Genomic DNA, 14,896 nt, shown 5'->3' on the forward strand with positions numbered 1-14,896 from the left:
GACCTCATTAGGGGTTTCGGGTACCGAAGTTCCAACTGCTGTAGACAGAGGCTCAAGGTCAGCGACAGTTTGGTGCCCCTTTGTCGGGGCTTTCCTCTCGAAGACCCTGTTGCTTTGCTCTCCGTTTCTCCTTCTTCGACATCTTTCTTGTCATGGGTACAGCTACCTCGGGCTCTGTAATCTCCTCTTTCGGTGCATCCTCAGGAACGTTACGCTTGGCTTCGTCGCCAGCCAGCGGCTCCATGGCATTGATGTCTACCGTGTTTTCTTCTAAATCACGAGAGATTCCTGGGCCACTGGGCTCGGCGACCTCATTTTTAGGTTCTTCAGGCGTGCTTAGAAGGTGGTCTTCGAGGGGTGAGAGGGCCTCAGCTGTCTCAATGAACTCGAAGTCTTCTGATGGTTGGTCACTCTCTTCTTTGATGGGCTCTTGCTCCATTGGCATCACCGATATCTCCGCTGTCTCTGGAAGCGGAGCTGCCATGCTTTCAGGGGCGCCAACTTGCTCCGCCTGGATGGCGAGAGCATCATCTGCCAGTGTCGCCTCGGGTGGAACATCTTTCAAATCAACAGACTCCTTTTGGGCTTTCTTAGCTTTCTTCTTAGCCTTGCGCTTCTCCTTGGCTGACATTTCGACACTGGGAGTCTCGGTCTCATCTAAATCTCCTGTTCGTTCCAAAACAGTTTCTTGGCTTCCAGGCTCGGCTTGGCTCTCCGCGGTTTTGACAGTCTGCTCCAGAACTTCTTCATTAGGGCCAGATGTCACAAGCGGCACCTCTTTGCCTTTAGAGGGGTCAGTCCCCTCTTCATCCATAGGCGCAGAGGGTTCGACATTTGCTTCCGTTGTTTGTGGTTCGTTGGCAATATCGAAATTGTCCGCTGGAGCTGCTGGCTCTTCGATCGCCTTCTCTTCATTCAACACCGCAGTGGCAGTGGCAGCGGCAGCGGCAGCGAAAACCTCCGCTTTCTTGGCTTTTTTACTCTTCTTCTTTGAACTCACAGGCCGTTCGTTCGCTGACGGTCCTTCAGACTCAGGCTCAGGCTGCACTTCTGTCTCCAATGACGACTCGGCGGGTGGAATCTCGGAGAAGCCAGTTATCACCTGTGGAGCGTCATACTCCGACTGCTCTTGGATTTTACGCTCTCCGAGGTTCGCCAGTGGTTCCTGAATGAGATCGGCAGGCTTGACTTCGGCTTGGCCGGGCTCGTTACCAATGTGCATCTCAGTTGTCCCCATTTCTCCTTGTCAACCGATGACTGTGCAGCCTTTCGAAGCTTTTTCAATTGCTTTTTGCTGAGACTACCAGAGGGGGCCTCGGGGATAGGATCAGTGGTAGTATCAGTGGGTTGAACTTCGTTTTCCTGAGCTTCGGTTGACTTTTCCTCTGAATTGTCGCGAATATCAATATCTTGGTCAGTGGATCGCTCGGCCGTCACCGCTGCTTTTGCTTCTGTAGATTGTTCAGTTCCACTTGACTCCTTTGCGGTCTCGCTGGTATCGGCAGATGAAGCTTCAACGGTCTTGTTATCTTGATTTGGTTGTTCAGACTCAAGGGGTAGATGCCCCGGCTGCTCCGAGTCAACTGGCTTTTCCAACTCAATTGGCAGTTCAGAATCAACTGGCTGCTCTAGCTCGATCGGCTGTTCAAATCCCACTAGCTGATCAGGCTCAATCGAATGTTCAGGTTGCACCTGATGCTCTGGCTCATTTGACTGCGCCAGTTCGGTTGATACTTCCGGCTCAGGCTCACTCAGTTGCCGACGTTCGAAGACCTTTGCCTCCTCTTCCAGCTGCCTTCGCTGCTTCTCCTTCTCCTTCTTCCTTTGCTTTTTTGATAACGGTTGAGATGATTCCTCGCTAGCGAGTTGTTCTTGTCCAGATGGAGGAATCTCTTCTGCACTTTCAACTTTTTCATCTGAGCCTCTAACAACTTCCACAGGCGTTGCTTCCTCAGATTGTTTTGTCTCCATCACCTCATCTGCCTTTGGCAAGGCAAACTCCTCCTCTTTCTTATCGTCAGCCACTTCCCTCTCCTTCGGTTCCTCGGTCTCCTCAGTAGACACAATTTTCGGGTCAATTTTTTCTGTTGCTTCCATAGAGCTTTGCGGAGCATCATCAAGCCCCTCAATCCTTCCCTCCGCTACATTCGACACATCTCCTTCTTCCATGGTAGGTACTGTGAAATCGTCACCACCATCCTTCTCAAATTCGCCGGAATCAAATGAACGCTCAAGCACTTGCTTCTCTACCTGCGGAAATACGATATCATCAGTCGGAGTCATGTCTTTTGCCGTGCTGTCGGGCTTTTCAGTGTCGTGGGACTGATGGTCTTTACCGTCGTAATCTTCCGCAGGCGAGGAAGCCGTCACGGGTCCAGAGGGTCCAGTAGTATTGGCTGCGGCTTTCTCGGTGTCATTGCCGGGGGGGTTCAACATTTATTTCGGTAGAATCCTTATCCGTGGTTTGCGACTCGCGTTTCTTTGCCTTCTTCTTCTCCTTTCTCCGTTGAGCTGCTGTCATTGGCTTTTCGAGTTCGGGGGCAGGCTTTGCGGTGTCCAATGCATTGGGCTCTTTTTCAGCTTCCAGGTCTACAGTCGGTTGGTTGTCAGCTGGAGCTTCAAGCTCAGTGTTTCCCTGATCCAGGGATTCCTGGGGCTCGGGGTGTGTAGTCTCCGGCTGAGTTGTAGTAACATCTCGGGTAGTTGTCATTTCCTCCGCAGGGAGAGCTACATCGACCGACTTTTCAGTGTCAGGTTCCTCTGTAAGAAAGAGCTCTGGTGTCGCTTCTGAGGCTGTATCCTTTCCAGTTTCGGCAGGAGAACTTGAGGTTGCATCCATCGTCAATGCCTTCTGTTGCTTCTTTTTGAGCTTCTTGAGTTGCTTGGCTGTAAGCTTAGTCTCCGGCCCTGGCTCTGGCTCTGCAGATGCTTCAACAATGGTAAACTGCTCTTCGGTTGGAGCCTCCTTGAGTTTGGTCTCCTCGGTGTTGGTCGTTTCAGGAACAACGTCCTCAACGCGAGATTCAGTAGGCTCTTGGCTAGGTATTTCGGGCTGAACCTCTTCGATCACTTCATCTGGGCCCTCTTTAGCCAGAGGGGTCTCAGTCGCCTGAGTATCGGCTGCTGTGTTTGTTGACTCCTGGCCAAATACATCCTGACTTTCAGAGACTTGCTCTGGGGGCGGCTCCTTCACAGTTTGGTCTCCAGGGGCTTCCTCTAGGCTCTCTCCTGTGGCGGGAACCTCAAGCTCTTGTGGCTGTTCAAGACGGGCAAAGGAATCACCAGTTTCAGGTGGAGTAGGCGGTTGGGTGTGTTCGGTAGGAGGATCGGTCTGCTCATGACCTTTCCCAACCTCAACTTGAGATTCCTCATCGACAGACTTGCTCTTTTTCTTCTTGTTCTTTTTCTTCTTACTCTTCGATGTACCAGTTTCTTCCGCTTGTTCCGGATCTTGGGCGGCAGGAGGCTCTTGCGGCATATTTCCTTTTTCCACAGGGGCATCGGCTAGTACCTCTGCGGGATTTGATTCTTCGAGCTCCGCACGCGGCTTCTCAGCCTCTTCAGCGCCAACGGGTTGGCTGGTTTGAATTGGGAGCTCAGGGTGAGGATCCTGAACAACCGGGTGGGTGATATGAGTAGATTCTTCAGCAGCCACACGCTCGGAAACAGGCACATTGTCAGCAGGAGCAGGAGGCAGCTCTTCGGTAGGAGCAGGGGGCAGCTCTTCGGTAGGAGCAGGGGGCAGCTCTTCGGTAGGAGCAGGGGGCAGCTCTTCGGTAGGAGCAGGGGGCAGCTCTTCGGTAGGAGCAGGAGGCAGCTCTTCGTTAGGAGCATTAATGGAGAGTTCCTTATCAGCATCCTCTGTTGTTACTGGCTCAATAGTCTGGGGTCCCATTGAAGGCTCATTTTTTTCAGAATTTGAAAGCTCCACCACTCCCATAGGCTCTGCTTCAGGCTGCTCAGTATCTTGCTGTCCAAGGGGAGAGGTTTCAGCATCTGCAGTAGCGTCAGATTGAAGAAGCAAAGACCTTCGTCGCTCTTCCTCCTTTTGCTTCCTCCTCTTTTCCTTCTTCTTTTGAGATGCTGTCATTGGCTTTTCAGGTTCAGGCTCATCAAGAGGCAGCTTGGCCCGTTCGTCAGGATTTTGCACCTCTTCTGAAACAGGAAGCGTTTCGAGGATTTGTGGCCCTAATTCTCCTTGCTTGGGAAGGTCAGGCTTAGGGGAAGCTTCCACAGCCTGGTCGCGAATGGTGCCGGCAGGGACGGAGGCCTCTTCGGAAACAACTGCGCTGTCATCGGAAGGCTTGATAGGCTGATATACAGATCCAAGTACATTCTCTGAAGGGAATTCAACAGCAGGCACCTGAGCCTCATCAGTAGAAGGTGGGGCAACTTCCTCGGTCACGACAGGCTCTTCCAGAACACTGGGTTTAGCGGCGGATTCGGTCTCAAAATCCCTGGTGGAGGCAGCATGTCCTGGCACAGTCGTCGCAGTAGCCTCAGTGGCTAGGGTCTCATCGGTTGAAATGTTTTGGATTTCCTGTTGTTGCTCTTGTAAGGCTTTTTCGGCTGCCTTCATCTCAGCAGCTTCCTTTTCGGCCTTCTTTCGCTTCTTTTTCTGAGACTTTGACTCCACAAGTGGTGTCTCAGCAGGCAACACCTGGATTTCCTCGTTGGCTTCTTTCAGGGCTTCTCTTTCGGACTCGACGGGCTCGACAGGCTCCGTGGCCGAGGAACCAATTCTTTGATTACTTCTTCCACGGGCGGAGTAATAATATCCTGGGATTCCTTAGACTCTTCAGGTTTGAGTCCTTTGACTTCTTCAGACTCGCCCTCTGGAACCATTAACTCTTCCGTACCTGGTGTATCCTCAGCATGGACAGAGGATGGTCCTTCAGATACACCAGCAGTCTCTTGAGATTTTGCGGCCGCCTCAACTGCTTCAGTTGCTTGAGGCTCAGCATCAGCGACAACCTCGGGCTCAGCGGACTTTTCTTCCTCTGCAGTGGAGGGTACAATTTCCTTGTTACCATTCTTCTTGGCCTTTTTAGCAAGCTTCTTTCTTTCTTTTGCAGATAGCTTGCTACTATCGATAGTCTCAGTCTCAAGAGAGGCATCCACAACAGGCTGGTCAGATGCCTCTTCGACAGTCTTTGCGGGCTCGGAGGACTCAATGGGTTGATCAGCTTCGGCAGAAGGCTCTTCGGAGGTATCTGCCTGTGGAGCAACCTCAGGCTCGATGGGAATAGCATTTTCTTCAGCAACTGACTCAGGCAACACTTCAGACCGGTCTCGCACATCATCGATCGGTGCAGTAATATCAGCGAGGCCGGCAGGCGAGGTCTCTTCCGCAGGAACCTCATGCGAAACAGGGTTGGGATGGGTTAACTCAGGCTTTGGGGATGTAGCGGCACCCAGAGCGACTGGCTCCGCAGACACAGGCTGATCTGACTCGAGAACTTGTCCATCTTCGCTGGGAACAGGACCTTGAGGATCGGTAGTTTCACCTGATGCTGGCTGCTCAAGCGCAATATCTTTGGAATGCTGCTCTAGTTCGGGCTCAGGAGTGGGCTGAGACTCAGTAGAAGAAGCAGTCTCCTCAGCAACAGATTGGCGGTTCTTCTTCTTGTTCTTCTTATTCTTCTGTTTCGATGGTGGTGTTTCTTCCTCCTTTGTTGGCTCGCTTTCCAAAGGTTCGACCGCAGACAGGGCTTCCACCTTAGGCTTACTGGGGGGGCTCAACTACCAAATCTTTCTCTGGCTCGGGGTTTGCTTGCTGGTCCAACTCTTCAACAGCTTCGTGGAAATCGGCATCGTCGTCTGTCTGCGCTGGCTCACCAAATGGTGCTGGCACCACAGAAGCAGGCGGAGTCGTACCATCTAGAGGAATCTCCAAGGGCTCCGTTGTGGATTCCCCAAAAGGCCGATCGATCTCTTTGCTCTCTTCCTCCATTGGCGCTGGTGATTCTTCGGAAGCAATGAGTTCGCGAGTTTCCTCCTGAGCCTCCGGCTGTTCTTGGGGAGCTGCGGGCACAATTGCTTGCTGAATATCGATGTTGTCAGAAGCAACCATCCTGGCCTTATCGGGAACATCGCCTGCTGGGTCGATTTGCTCTTTCGCTGTAGAGATACCCTCATTCTGTTCTTGTTGCTTCTTCTTCTTCTTTGCGGCACGCTTTTCCTTCTTTGACATACCAGCAAACTCCTTGGAATCATCAGCTTCGGCCACTCTGGCAGGAGTATCGACCTCGGCTGCGGAAACAGTTGCATTTTCAGTCGACTCAAGAGGGGGCACTGCAGCGTCTGGGGCTTCTGTAGATTCGAGGACTGATTGGGGTACGGGAACAGCCTCAGCCTCAGCCTCCTTCGGTAATTCGATTGCTTCATCCGCCGGTTCAGGAGAGTGAGAGACCTCTTCAGTTGTCTCTACAGGAGGGGATTGTTGCTCCGCGGGCACAGGAGTAGATTCGGCGCTCAAATCGACGCTTTCACTAGCTTGGCCCTTCTTGTTTTTCTTCTTCTTGTTTTTCTTTTTCTTAGAACCAGCCTCTTCCGCAGTTACGTTCTCTGAAGGCTCAGTGGGCTGTTCGATGGACTCGGAGGCGACATCTTTTGATACCTCGGTCTCGTCCATGAGGGCAGGCTCAAGTCCTTCAATGGCTGTGACAGGCTCCTCGGGGGCTGCGTCTAATGGCTTCTCCCGAGAAGCAGCCGCCGCGAGAACAGCAGCGTCAACAATGTCTCCAAACCCTGAATTTTTGGTCCTCGGAGAAGAAGATTCAATAGCTAGTTCAGTGGCCGCTTCCTTCGAGGCTAATTCGGTTTCAACAATTTCCTTGGGCTCAATACTAGAGGGTTGTTCGATTTCCTTGTAAGCAGCAATGACAGCTTGATCAACGATATTGGCAAAGCCAGGGCCTTGCGGCGTACTAGGGTCGTCAAAGAAATCGCCCCTCTCTTGAGTTGGAGTGAACATCTCAGCATCAGTTGTCGAGTCGTGAACACTACCGTGATCCTGCTCTTCGGTGACACTCCTCTCTTCAACCGCATCCTTCCATCCGACAACCGAACTCTCGGCAGATGGAAGCCCTTCAATGGGTGGAGACGAAGGCACTTCTTGAAGCCCGGCGGGGTCCCGTAAGAGCTCCGATGGAGAATGGAACTCATACTTTGGCTTTGGCTTCTTCTCAGACTCCCGAAGTGCAGCAAAGTGTTCGGCTGTTGGAGTTGTCTGCTGTGAGTCCAGAATATCATGTTCACCATCCTGTACGCGGTCAGTAGAAATTGTCAAACCTGTTGGCTTGCGCCTTTCTGTCAAATCCAAATCAATCGGTTCCCAGGTCTTGACCGCGTCTTGGTCGTTGAGCACGCGGAGATCTTCAACGGATTGAGCACGAGAAGAGGTCTTGCTAGATGGCAGCGATGGCAATTCCTCATTGGCTTCCTGCTCAACCTTCGCCGATCCATGGAGGGCGACTAAGTAAAGAGGACGGTACTCCTTCGACTCTCTAAACTCCGTCGAGTTAGAGGTCTGGCGACGGTGTCGAGACTGGCTGGGCGAAGTAGGGGACTCGGATTCGGAAGCTCAACGGGCACAGCACGGGCCAGGCCTGGGGACGTCGGTGGACGACGGAAATGCAAAGGCACAGCTGTTGGGGAGTCGGTGTTGGGCCGTGCAGCAGATATGCGTCGAGAGCGAGATAAGTCCGAGTCGCGCTTCACCTCGGGAGATGTTGGTCTACTCCGGGACTTTGGGGCCAAGCCAAGGGACTTCTCTGCAGCAGGAGGGGATGTAGATCGACTCCTTGTGGGCTGCTGCCAGAGATCGTCACCCAGTGCTAAGCCAGCAGTTGCAATGGCCGTCCCCTCTACCCATTTTTGAAGCCCCGAAGCACCACTCTCATCGCGTTCAGCTGCGGCTGGCATTTCGGGGCGCTCCCCTAAAAAAGACGTATCGCGTTCATCATTAAGGTCCGATCGTTTTTCGTCCTGTACATGGAGTAATACCATTGAGATGCTTAGTACTTGTTTCTTTGCATTGCAAATCTGGGGTTTTGTCTTTGTGCAATTGGATAAGTCGGGCCATGGTCGAGACCATGCGAAAGGGAAACTATATGGTCACAAAAAAAGTGTACACGTAAAGTGGGCAACATGATACAACGTAAAGAAAAGAAAAAAAGACAGATATTATACCTTCGAAGAGTCCCGGCGTGATCCTGAATCAACAATTTCCTCGTAACGGTGTCGACGACGCTCTTCCTTGGACTTCCTTTCCTTTTTGTACTCGGAAGTATCGTCACGGATGCTATCTCTGTCTGAACCTGAATCGCCGACACTTCCCCTGCTACTATGCCTGGAAGATCGCTTTCTGCGACGAGAACTCTCGTCCTCACCGACTTCAGACATCGCCTTCCTTGACGAATACTTGTCTAATGAGGGAGACCGAGATCGATTCCCAGAAGCTGACGCAGCAGAGGCTTTCGAACCGAAGAGGCTGCGCAAGATACCTCCACTCTTTTCCTTCTCATCCTTGCCCCGTTTGCGTGTCTCATCGATCCGAGCAGGGGAGGATGTCACAGAAGCAGTCTCGTCCTCGCCTGATCTGTTGCTTCCACCAGTGGAGCTGCGGTGGTGATGACGCCGGCGACGGTGTTTCTCATCACCATCATACGCACTCACAACTGACCGAGCGTCATCTTCAACGGCTGAGTTGAGACTATCGCCAGTAGAACTACGGTGGTGATGTCTCCGGCGTCTTGACTTCTCACCATCGTCAAAAGAGCTGGTCACTGACTTGGTATCATCATCCACGATGGAACTGACACTGTCTCCGGAGCGATGCCGGTGTCTGCGACGCCTTGACTTTTCGCCATCTTCGTCATATGCACTTGTAATCGATCGGGCGTCATCGTCCGCTGGAGAGTTGACACCATCGCGAGAGCGGTGACGATGCTTGCGGCGGCGGGGGTTTTCCTCGTCGTCCTCATACCCGCTGGCAATAGATTTGGCATCGTCTGGAGAGCTGAGGCTGTCTGTAGAGCGGTGACTACGACGTCGAGACTTTTCGTCATCATCATAGGCACGTGCTGAGGTATCTCCATCCTTCAAGGCTGTGACGGCAGATTCAGCATCTTCATCGCCGAAAATGACTTCTTCAGATCGACTTGAACGGCTCTTTTTCTTTTCCGTCTTCGGCTGTTGACTGGAAACAACATCCGCAGAAGACCCGATATCACGAGCGATATCAAAATCGGTGCTGCGGCGAGACTTCTTAGACTTCGAAGAGCTTTCTCTCTCGGGTGGAGCTGAGAAAACAGAGCGAGAGTCGTCATGAGGTTCCGCAGCGTCTCGGAAATCGTCAACTGTGTCAAATCCTCCCGGCATCGACAAAACACTGTTTTCGGGAGAGCTTGGCCCCTTGGACTTGTCGTTCAGCTTCTCAATAACCTCCTGTGCAATTGAGCTGCGGTCACTGCTCTTGGTTGACTGGAGGTCCTTTTCTTTAATTTCCTTGGCGAGAGGCTCTGGCTCGGCCGTTGTGACATTCTCTTCACTGGCCTGTTCGATAGAAGGTCGGTAATCCCTCGACGGCTCGGGTCTGTATGCATTTATGTCGCCCTCAAAGAGTCCCTTCGGCTTTTCTTTATCTGAAGATTTTGCAGCGGGAATGAAGGATCTTTCATCTTCTGAGCCCGGGGGTGAGTAGCGAGTATGGTACTTTGGGTCGTTCGTCACAACAGATGAGTCAAAGCCGGCGGCTGCGGTTGCAGCAGCAACGGTTGCAGCAAAATCGATATCTGCTCCAACGCTGGGCTTATTATGGAAGTCTCTGGTTTGGGATTTGTCTGAGTTTGGCTGAGAGAATTCGCGGGATGGCTCTCGGGGGGGACTCTTCAAATGGTGAGACCTCATATTCTGCTGGATCTTGCTCCGAAGAAGATGGGACTTCATACTCGTGGGTCCGATCGTAACCCCAAGAAACGCGAGAACCTGTTGTTGGTTTTTCTCGGGGAACGAATTCCTCGACTTCAGGGTGGGGCTCGGGCTGGTGTCTCTCAGCGGGTTCGGTTTCGGGCTGAGACTGCCAAGTAGGTTCGGGTTCAGGCTGGACATTCCATTGAGATTCACTTTGACCTTGAACGTCATGTTGAATGTCGGGCTGGATTGGGGGTTCGGGAGCAGCAGAAGGTGCGGCAGGTGCAGGTTCTGGTGCAGGTTCGACATGACGCTCGGCCTCACGCTTTGATTCACGCTTAGCCTTCTTCTTTTCCGCCCGTCGCTCGGCTTTGGATTTGGATTGCTCGGTCTCAGGCATTGTTTCAGGCTCGGAGTGAGGGGTTGAGTCAACTTCAGGCTCAACTCGGTCGGAGGCATTTTCTGGCTGGCGACTAATATCCTTTGGTGCAGTGACGGGGGCATCACTAGTCTCTGGAATAGAGATGCCAAGAGAAGATCCGTTGATGCTAACAGGGGGTGTAGGGTCAATAAAATTCAGCTTCGGAACTGGCCAAGGAAGGACTTGATTCTCATAAGGCTCAGGTCCAAACTGAGGAAGATTTTCTGGGAGATCCCTGGACTTGTCACGCGATTGGCGTTCGCTGGCTGGAACGACTTCGACAATGTTGGGCTTATAACCATAATCATGCTCATGCTCATCATGTTCGTCTGCCTTCGGGCTATGTCTTACTTCGTCGGGAGCATAAAAGTCTGCATAACTGTCATGAACGGGGGATTGCCGAGGACTTCGGCGGGGAGAGGATATGTCGCGCTTGTCTTTATAATTCGTAGCCTGATACTCCTCAGCAGCATACTTGTCTTCAATCGCAGCAGGAGGCTCAGACACAGGTGGTTCGGGTGCAGCAACAATTGGGGACTCTGTCACGTCAGAGCCGGTGAGACGACGCTCTTCTCTGCGCTTATTACGGCGTTCTTCACGTCGAAGAGCTTGTTCGGCTTCCTCCTCATGTTTGCGAGAGAGAGCAGATGTAGCTACTGCGCCGGCAGCAGCACCCACAACCCCAAAGGTGACCGGGTCAACCCACGAGGGTGTATCTTTATCTTTTCCGGAATTACTTCGATGAGTCTCTTCCTCTTGCTCTACACGGCGGCGGTCTTGGCGGTCGAGATCTCGGCGACGAGGCTCTTCACGCAATGGCTCTCGGCGGATTGGCTCTTGTTCGCGATCAATCAATTGTACAGCGCCGGGCTGAAAGTCGTCTCTGGGTTTGCTGTTTCGCTTGTTGGCACGATTTTCCTGCTCTTCTTGCTCTTTTGTCAGGTTCCATGACACAGAGGCCTGGTCCTTAGAAGTAAATCGACGCTTCGGGCCTGCCATGGAGCTCCGCTCAGCGGGGAAGACAGGAGACGAGTTGGATCGGCGCGGCATTGGATGGCCAACGAAACTTGAATCATCAGGAATCCAAGCAGCGTCTCGAAGAGCAGGAGACTGAGGGCCATATTGGTCAAACTCATTGGCGAATATTGGAGGAACTGGGCCACTGTACGCGGGAATCGAGCCTGGCAAACCTCCTTGTGTGGAATACACCGATTGCGAGACCGGCATCACAGGTTGAGGTTGCTGAAGAGGTATAGGGCCAGGGCGGACAAAAGCTGGCTGATCACTGGCACTCGACGAAGATACCTTGGTCACGTCGAAGCGCGAGGGATCAGAAGTAGGAATGGGATATACTTGTTGAAGGCTACCAGCGCTGCTTGAAACTCTGCTATCTCGATCTCTGTCACGAGCAGCTGCAGTCAGGGCGGCCGCTCCAAGAGCACCAGCGCCAGCGGCAACAGCTGCATCACCAGCAGAAGAGTTTGATTTTTTCGATCGCGACTTTTTTCTTCCGAAGAACGATGAGAAGAAACCACTGCGGCTAGAATCAGATCCAGACTCAGCACTGCTACCACCGAACGCCATTGCGGAGCTGACACTGGATGGAGACTGGTCAGAAGATTCAGCGTCCACCCACTCGTCGTCTTCGTTGGCAGATGAGGTGTACTTTCCATCGAGGTACCGAGTATCCCTCGAGTTCATGATTTGGCCAGTACTTCGGCTGCGGCCATGGGGGGAGGAGGCAGCGAGAGCAGTAGCAGTCGCGCTTAGCCCTAGCAAAGCCGCATCGACGTCTTCTGTTTTCTTGCCATTCTTCTTCTTCAGTGTCTTTGAAGGCTTTTTGGCGAATCCGGTGCCGAAGGCAAGATCGTTGTCAAGTGAAGAAGATGATGAACCGCTGAAGGAGAAAAACCCGCGCCGCTTCTTCTTGGTGCTCTTCTTGGTGCGGTTTTCGGATGAAGCGGTAAAGAATGAAGTGAACCCACCAACAGACTTGGGCCCGGAGGACCGAGAAACGTCAATGACAGACGAGCTCGACGTGGAGTCTTTGCGCCGGTGGGGCGACCGACTGCGGTTACGGCGACTGGATTTGGCAGCAGCTAGAGCGGCAGAGCCCACTGCAGCACCGATTGCGGCTTCCTTCACGTACGAGCGATGGCCTGACCGAGAAGAAGAACGTGAGCGAGACCGCGTCCGGCGAGAGCGCTTAGAATTGTATTCGATCGATGAATCTCTGCCTGACCGGCGGACTACACCACGGGACGTGTAGCTCCGACGATCAGACACTGACTGGCTTTCGTCAAAGGATGAAGCTCGGTCATCTGCGACATACCCTGAGCGAACGCTGTAAGAGTCATGAAATTCCTTGCCCGCAAAAAGCGACGCGCCCAATACACCTGGAAGCCAAGATGATGATGTATTCTTAGACCTCCGACGTGATCGGGTATCATCCTCGGAAGACTGGTATCGATTGAGCTTGCTCACACGGGATGAGCTGCTACTGCTCAAGCGATCAGCCGAGTATCGGCGGCCACGGTAGTGGTGTTTGCGAGGTGCATTGAGAGAACTCGTTCCAGGCTCGAAACAGCCTGCACAAACACCGATCGCCTCTGTGTAATCTTCAAAACGGCCGACGCCCTCGGGATCACGCCAGAAATCAGCAAACCGAGTTAGCGGATCACGAGGGCGCTGTCGCATGGCTAGAGAACCAGTTCCGTGGGGGTAAAATCCGGGATTATAGGCAGGATGCGAAGCGTACTCGGCATTACCTGCAAATTCAGACGCTAAACCAGGATTGGTGGGATCACTCCCATATGGCACAACACCACCAGATGCGTACTGGCTGTGATTTTGATTGCCATACGACGCATACTCGGGATTAGACGAATGATGCTGGTGACCAAGGATGTATCCGGCGGCAGCTCCTGCTGCTGCTGCCCCAATACCATTGGCAACACTATGCGGAGTTGTAGGTTTCCCGCTGACTGTACCACTAGGCTGCGAATATGAGGGAGCATATTGAGAACTAGTGGATTGTACTTGGCTTTGAGATGAGGCCATCACGTTGCCAGCGCCGTAAGCAACAGCTCCAGATGCAATGGCCGCAGGGAGACTTCCTGATGAGGAGGGCTTGCTAGGCTTCGAAGGTTTCGATGGCTTGGACGAAACCTTGCCAGGTTTCGATGGTTTTGATGGCTTGACCGGAGCTTCAGGGACTTCGAAATCACCGGCGAAGTAGTCGGCTGCGGCGCCAGTCTGTCCCATGCTGCTAGGTTCAGGTGGGGGATTGGCCGAGGAGGAAGCTGCTTGCAGATGAGCCTGAGTATTTGGGAGCACACTCGGTCCTTGCGGTCTGACACCGGGCTGGTCAGCAACTGACTGGCCTTGGTCACCATAGTAGTCGGCAGCAGCGCCAGCAGGGTTATTAGGAGGAAAGTAAGGTTGGGTGGCTGTTTCGGGAAACTGGCCGGGGAATTGCTGCTGCACGTGAGGATCATATTGCGCTGGCGAAGATGTATAATCGGGAGCAGATGTCATCGTTGTGGGAATGGGGGGGCATTGAGAAGCCTGGAGCGCCGCCAAAGTCGGTCGCAAATTGTGCACCGGGCGCACTGGATGGCATGGAGGGATAAGTGATTGGAACATCACCGGATCGTGTCCGTCGACTTTCTCGGCGGGAGTACTTGTCTTCCAACTCATCATCATCAATTCCATCTCGAGTACCGCGCCCAGTAGTCTTCCTTCGCTCGCGATCCGGGCTTTGCGACCGGTCGCGCTCACGTCGACGTGACGTCTTGCTATCTCGGTCGCTGTCGCTGCGTTTGGGTGTTCGTTCAACGATCATCCGACTGCCCCGTTCGCTGGGCTCGGGCTCGGCGGTTACGTAGGATGAGGCGACCGAGTCGCCAGCAATGCTGCCGGTGCCCCGTCGCCTCGAGGAGCGAGAGTAGACTGACTCATCGTCATCCAAGCCGCGATCACGGTCGTCACCCCGTGTTGATCTGCGACTACTGGAAGACTTGGAATCTGCCTTGCGACGGAAGCCGGAGCTAGTCGTGCTGCGGGCATCCGAGGAGGACCTGCCCCCGCCCATCAGGGCCTTGAACATGATGGGCAAGAGATCAGAAGGATGCCCGAATTGGACTAGCCACCATGTGAAGGAAAGTAAGGAATGTTGGAGAGGAGAATCAAAATCAAATCGGAATGTTCTAAGAGTGAAGGATATGGGGAGGCGGGAAGGCCTCGGAAATAGCGCTTGTTATGGTTGTTTTGGGGGAAGTAAACAAGGGAGCTGAACCGTGGATCTCCAAGCGGAGCCCAGATCCCACGTTGCTCCAGACGATCGGGACTCAACCCCAGACCTTCACAAACTTCGATTCTCCGACCTCAGGAATTGTCAGGCATGCAATATGCAGGGAGAAAGAGGGATAGAAAGAGGAAATCTTTCGGTGGCACAGGATGAAGTGTCTTCTGCGCCTTTGGTGGGACGAATCAAAATCGCGGTGAGGTGGCGTGCACGTGCCACGGGCAAAATGATGGGGCTGGGCGTGATGGGGCTGG

General features: G+C 53.1%; 2 protein-coding genes across 2 annotated transcripts; both read right to left on the reverse strand.

Moving 5' to 3' along the window:
* Positions 1-2,413: 2,413 nt before the first annotated feature.
* On the reverse strand, positions 2,414-7,926 carry N7468_005670 (uncharacterized protein; the record flags this gene model as incomplete). Its single annotated transcript, XM_058474966.1, is given in 4 exon segments — positions 2,414-4,720; positions 4,738-5,728; positions 5,787-7,506; positions 7,572-7,926. 4 exon segments carry the CDS (start codon positions 7,924-7,926, stop codon positions 2,414-2,416), a joined length of 5,373 nt encoding a protein of 1,790 aa, XP_058330706.1.
* Positions 7,927-8,187: 261 nt separating this feature from the next.
* On the reverse strand, positions 8,188-14,444 carry N7468_005671 (uncharacterized protein; the record flags this gene model as incomplete). Its single annotated transcript, XM_058474967.1, has 3 exons — positions 8,188-10,045; positions 10,083-13,947; positions 14,003-14,444. The coding sequence occupies 3 exons, from the start codon at positions 14,442-14,444 to the stop codon at positions 8,188-8,190; spliced, it is 6,165 nt and encodes a 2,054-aa protein (XP_058330707.1).
* Between the last annotated feature and the right edge of the window lie 452 nt (positions 14,445-14,896).

This window comes from Penicillium chermesinum, assembly GCF_028974085.1.
Source record: "Penicillium chermesinum strain IBT 19713 chromosome Unknown utg000004l:1.0-3345178.0:1.0-3348027.0, whole genome shotgun sequence".
Classification (NCBI taxonomy): Eukaryota; Fungi; Ascomycota; class Eurotiomycetes; order Eurotiales; family Aspergillaceae; genus Penicillium; species Penicillium chermesinum.